The sequence below is a fragment of the Humulus lupulus genome, chromosome 3 (genome assembly GCF_963169125.1).
Source record: "Humulus lupulus chromosome 3, drHumLupu1.1, whole genome shotgun sequence".
Lineage (NCBI taxonomy): Eukaryota > Viridiplantae > Streptophyta > Magnoliopsida > Rosales > Cannabaceae > Humulus > Humulus lupulus.
Genome location: NC_084795.1, coordinates 258,737,859 through 258,743,974, shown reverse-complemented (window position 1 = coordinate 258,743,974; position 6,116 = coordinate 258,737,859). Strand labels below are relative to the sequence as shown.

The 6,116-nt window shown below is 31.5% G+C and overlaps 1 protein-coding gene across 1 annotated transcript; it reads left to right on the top strand.

Annotated features, from left to right (window-relative positions):
- The first annotated feature begins 3,658 nt into the window (after positions 1–3,658).
- LOC133823817 (secoisolariciresinol dehydrogenase-like) lies at positions 3,659–4,995 on the top strand. The gene is made up of 2 exons (XM_062256666.1): positions 3,659–3,769; positions 4,069–4,995. Exons 1-2 carry the CDS (start codon positions 3,732–3,734, stop codon positions 4,877–4,879), a joined length of 849 nt encoding a protein of 282 aa, XP_062112650.1. The 5' UTR covers positions 3,659–3,731; the 3' UTR covers positions 4,880–4,995.
- The last annotated feature ends 1,121 nt before the right edge of the window (positions 4,996–6,116 follow it).

Sequence of the window (6,116 nt, the reverse complement as noted above, 5' to 3'; positions counted from 1 at the left end):
GGAAACCGACTTCTCATACCGCAACTATCTCATTTGACATGGCTTCCTTTTTGTACAAAGTGGGAACCAGGATTGTTATAGACTTGGCTATGTTTATTTATGATCAAATCATTGGCTTTCGAAAAGGTAATAAGAGAAACTTGAATCTTCCTTTTCCTCAAGTTATTTAAAAAGTGTTGAGTATGCAGAAAAAAGATCTCAAGCAAGATCAAGAAGATTTGGTGGCTCTCACTACTGCTGCTTCCTACAAAGCATCTTCTCCAACTTCTGAAGCTGTTGATGCTCCATCATCCAAGAAAGCCAAGCATCAATCCCTGAAATTTGCCTCGGATGGCATTCCTCATGAATCCTCATCTGTTCCCACAGATTCAGGAACTGTTGCTGCAGAACTAGTTGTTGTTCGAGTCTCTCTTGATTCTTTGGCTACTCGAGTGATGACAGTTGAAGGACTACAACGTTCTGTTTTGGATGCTGTTCAAGCCTTGTCCAAGAATCCAGCAGTTTAGTTTTCCTTGTTTTTATGTTTTTTGTCCTAAGAACATTGCTACTTTCCTTTGTCCTAGGCGTATTCTCTTTATTTTTGCATTATGTTTCTTTGGCTTCTTTGAAAGACACAAAGGGGGAGAGTAGATACCTCCAAAAATCTGCTTTGTTTTGTTGTTTTTTTTAACTCTAGACCTTCTTATTTTGAGGGGAAGTTAAGTTTTAGTTTCTTTATATGTTTGTTATAAGTTAATGCATGTTTGCAGGGGGAGTTTTTTCTCTTTACTTGTCACTAACATTTGTGTTGCAAGTTTTTTAAATTAATTTTTTCTATCAAATTGCCAAAGGGGGAGATTGTAAAATTCTTTATTGGCATATTTGATAAAATTGACTAAATTAATTATAGATGTATTTTCAAAATATATTGTGTGGTATTTTCGAAATGGTTTGGTTCTTGTTTTACTGTGAAATGTTTTCTAATCAGATTATTATATATATGTTAATAAAATAAATATATATAATTTCCTATAAAAGAATATATTTTCTTGACTTTTGTATATATGGAAATTATTGGTATTTATTTCTTGATCCGATTTGTTTGTCTAGAAACCGTTTACAAGTTGCAGAGATAATGTATATATTGTTTCCTTATTTATTTAAGGAAACTGAGTTTAAAAACTATCAAGGTTCAATGAATCTGTTTGAACGGATTACCAGTATGTTTGAACGGATTCTAACTTTCCTTTTTGGGAAGATTTTCCATTTATTGGCTGATTTGTTTTTGATTTATTTTCCACGACCTGAAGGGATTCTAAAGGGTATATAGACATCCTTAGGTCGTTGGTTTTTCTAGAGCTCTATAGGTGTATTATTTTCCAAATATTTTTCAAGTTTAGAGAGAGTGTTTATTGTGTGAAGAACTTGAGTCTAGCAAGTTCTTAGTGGTTTATCATAGTGTACTTCTGTATTGTTTTCTTTGTGCTAATTGTGTAGGTCGAACACACTTGGACATTGTTCATCAAGCTTCCGGAGAAGTCTTGCTCGTGAGTCACTTTTCGAGAGGAAAAGTGCAAGTGTTATGATTTGAAGAGAGTTCAAGATCTTAGCACTTCAGAAATTTGATTAGGAGTTTAGATTACAACAGTTGCGACAAATTCAAGAGGGAGTCTTTATTTGTATAAGTCAATTTGGTTTTGTAATCGTTTATATATTCTTCTAATGAATTTCATTCTCTAGGCGTGGCCCCGTGGACTAGTAGCAATATCTGAAAAGATTGTTGATACCACGTAAAATTTCGTATGTTCTTTACTTTATGTTCGTTTTTATCTTCTGTTGATAACTGTTTAAACATATCTGGTTTCTGTTCAAACAGTTTCTGTGTCTGTTTAAACATTTCTGTAACAATACAACAATTAATTATTTAATTTAAATAATTAAGTTGGTAATCATAAAAAACGGAATTTAAACTAAAAAAAAGTTAGATATTTTGTTAGTTTTTAAATGGACACACTTATACAAAGTCTTTTCTCTACATTTTTACACTTAAGTTTGTATGTTCAAGTATATTTTTTATTTTATTTATTTTTAAACCTTTAATTGTTTCACAGTGTTTGAGAACGTTTTGGAACTTTTTATAGGTGCAATTCCAAACTAATTTTTTAATCTTTTTCCTTCTAAATATTTTTAACATCTTTCTAGTTAAGTTATGAGAGTCTTCATAAGGATTAACATTGATGTGTGGACTTATTGATATTATCTAAACTTCTTTTCATTTTGTTGTGAATACATTTATTTTTCTTTGTTCATGTGATTATTTCTTTTTGTCTGTGGCTCTGTCGAAAATCAAATGCACCTCCAGTCATTTGAATATTGCTCTTGATATTTGTGATTTAAAATAATTTTTTGATGCTTTTGCAAGAATTGATAACAGTGAAAAAAGATATGGGTCATTTGAATTCCTTTCTTTGTGATGCCAAAGGTCTTTCTCTCTATGATTCCTGATTCATTGCTTGTATCCCTTGTTAGGTGAAAAAACTGAGAAAACCATTCAAATCACCTCCTCTTTCTTCGATTGTCTCAATCTCTGAGATCCACCATGAGACCACCACCTCTACCACCACTGCGACCACCACCTCCTCCACCTCCTCGACCACATCTACGTCAACCTCCTCCACTGTCAAATATTTGAAATACTTGAGACATCAGAATCACAATCTACACAACCGGTATGTTAAGATTTTTCTCTTGCTTATTTTTTCGTTTTAACGATAAGTTGAATCTTAAGGCGTATTTTGCATCTCTACCTTGGCTGATTTTTTTTTTATCTAAGCACTTATGATTGCAAAGTTAGATTATGTGATTTGATAAGTGTGAATGTTGTGTACAATGTTACTTGCTAGCTTGTTTTCAAAATAATATTGGAAGTTATATATTAAATGGCTTGTTGTAAATGTTTCCTATGTAGATGGAAAATATTGAAGAGACACAAATTAACTTGGCTATTGGCACTAAAAAAAACCAACATGAACTAATGATATGGATGATTTTTTGGTCGATACATTAACTAAGCAAATGCACAGAGGCCAAAAGATGGGAGGAGCTTTTACAAAGACGACTTTAGCAATTGTTGCTCATCTGGTTAGCGAATAGTTTGAGCAATCCTGTCATTCTAATCATGTCAAGAATAGAATGAAGACTTTGAAGAAGAATTTTGTTGTAGACAAAGAATCACTGAACACCGGTGGATTTGGTTTTAACTATTCTACACAAATGATTGAAGCAGTTGTCAGTGTTAGGGAAACTTATATTAAGGTAAAATTTATTTAATAATATTTGATTGATAAATATGATATAATAATATAATGTGTTTTTATATGTAGTCTTTCTTTGTCAAAATAGTCATACCCAAAAGCATCTCAATTTCGATACAAACCCATTAGGAATTATGAAAAGCTTGACGAACTTGTGGTAAGAGATCATCGCGCTATGGGAGATCTTGCTGCAAGTTCAAGGGAAAGGCTGCATCATTGGAGTAGAGAGGAGCACATTTGGATGATGATACGTCTCCACGAAAGACTAATATATTAATTAAAAAACAAACAGCAACTAAATTATGTACAATAATTGAGCCATCAGATTTGAAAATCTATATATGGTATAACTTGTGAAAAGAAACAACTTTGACAAATAATATATCTGATAATCATTGTACAAAATTCTCGTTGTCTTTGATCATCTCTCTTTGCACAATGGCAATCACTACATTACTCTCGGCAGTCTCGAGAAGGTAAGCTGTCTAAGATTAAAGCAAATTAAATTCTAGATTTTTGTATGGAGGAAAGAATCAGATCAATAAACAAAGTTTATTTGAAATATCTGTATATTTATCTGTGTTAAGAACCTATTTAACTCTCACATGTATATTCAATTCTAATTGGGAATTTTAGATTCAGCTTGCACAGCACAGATAGTCACAAATTACATTAACGATCACAACTTTTATGTAATATGTTTATATAACATTAAGTATCACCCATAACTTGTAGCAATTAATATATTTAAGCATAATCTGTATCTTTTGTATAGGTTAGAAGGTAAAGTGGCTTTGATCACCGGAGGGGCCAGTGGGATAGGCCAAAGAACCGCCGAAGTCTTTGCCCACCATGGAGCCAAACTAGTCCTAGCCGATATCCAAGACGAGCTAGGCTACTCCGTTTGCCAATCAATAGGCAGCGGCACCGCCCAAAACGACGTCACTTACGTCCACTGCGATGTAACCGATGAATCTCATGTCAAAGCCGCCGTAGAAAGAGCCATAAAGTCCTATGGAAAGCTAGACATAATGTTCAACAACGCCGGCATAGTTGATGCCAACAAGTCTCGAATCATAGATAACGAGATGGCCGATTTCGAACGCGTGTTGCGCGTGAATGTCACAGGAGTTTTCCTTGGTATGAAACACGCTGCCCATGCCATGATCTCAGCTAAAAGAGGAGGCAGCATCATATCGACAGCTAGTGTTGCCTCGTGCGTTGGCGGCGCAGCCTCCCACGCCTACACGTGCTCCAAGCATGCGATGATTGGGCTGACGAGAAATGCCGCAGTGGAGTTGGGACAGTTCGGAATAAGGGTCAACTGCGTGTCACCGTTGGGGGTAGTGACACCGTTATCTAGGGGCTTTGATGGGCTTAGTGAGGAGGAGCTTGAAGGTCTGTACGGTGGGGTGGCGAACTTAAAGCATGTGACGGCTAAGGCAGAGGATATTGCAAATGCTGCTTTGTTTTTGGCGAGTGAGGAGGGACGGTACGTGAGTGGGCATAACCTCGTCGTTGACGGAGGTTTTACTGTCGTTAATCCTTCTTTTCCAATGTTTCAGTACCCTGAAAATAAGGCTTGATGAATATTAATTACCAATAAAAAAATATAAATAAGGAGTATATTTTTAGTTAATTAGTGCAGTAAAATAAGTGAATAAAGTTGTAAATGATCAACTTAAAGGCTTGATTTTCTTCTTCTCATTTCCGCTTCTCATTTTTATATTATTTTTTTGGGTAACGTTTAGTTAATTTTTTGTCAACAATAAATAATATTAAACTTTTAATAAATAATATTTTTGTCGGAATAAATAATAAATAATAATAATAAGTTGGATATAAAGTTATAATTTTCTTTTATACTATTTTACTACGTGAAGATGAAGATGGGGATTTGATGATCAATTAGTATATATATGAGAAAGTCATTTTATTATTTGTCAGACTTTTATTTATTTATTTCAACAATAGGTTTATTAATCGCATGTAAATCTAAGTTTTAAAAAATAAATCATAGTTAGTATCTCAATTTAGTTCTAATTTTTCGTGGTATTTTTATCATTTTAATGTTATTATTTTTATGATGTGTTATTTTATTTTTGTTAAGACGTCTTTAAAATTTCTATTAATATTATAAAATACAATTTTTATATTGTTATAGCTTTTTCGATCTGCTTCTGTGTTCTTCTCTTTCTTCCATCTAGGTATATATTTGGCTGAATTTTGATCTTTTTTTAAATTTAAATTAGGTATACTTTAGTCTTGTTTGGGGGCCTGGACTGGACAATTTGGATCCAATCCCATTTTGGGTCAAAATTAGACTCCTAAATTGGTTGGGGATTTTTTTTCATTTTAAACTAATTCTTTTTTATAATATAATATATATAAATAGATTTTAATAAAAAATTTAAAAATACTAGTTTTTTATTTTAAAATTAATAAATTATAAACTTTTTTGAAATATTTTTTATTTCCATTTTTTATTTTTCTCTTTTTTCTATTATTAGTTTGTTTTTATAATATATAACTTTCAATTAAATTTATAAATAATAAGTTTTTAATTTTAAAAATAATAAATTATATAAAAATATTTTTAAATATTATTTTATCTAAATTATTATTATTTTTATTAAAAATTATTTAATTTATTTTTTAAAATTATTTATATTGACATAATTTAATTTTAATTATGAATGTTAAAAATTATTTAACATTATTTTTTATTATTTAAATAAATTTTTATTTGATAAAATTACAATTATATTTTTAAAAAATATATATTTTATACTTCATTTTATTTAGTCCGTTACCAAACACAAT

Excerpts from the sequence above, each read along its gene's own strand:
- LOC133823817 (XM_062256666.1), top strand. The coding sequence starts at position 3,732 with ATGGCAATCACTACATTACTCTCGGCAGTCTCGAGAAG. Across the intron at positions 3,770-4,068 it reads CTCTCGGCAGTCTCGAGAAG|GTTAGAAGGTAAAGTGGCTT; the intron begins GTAAGCTGTCTA and ends TCTTTTGTATAG.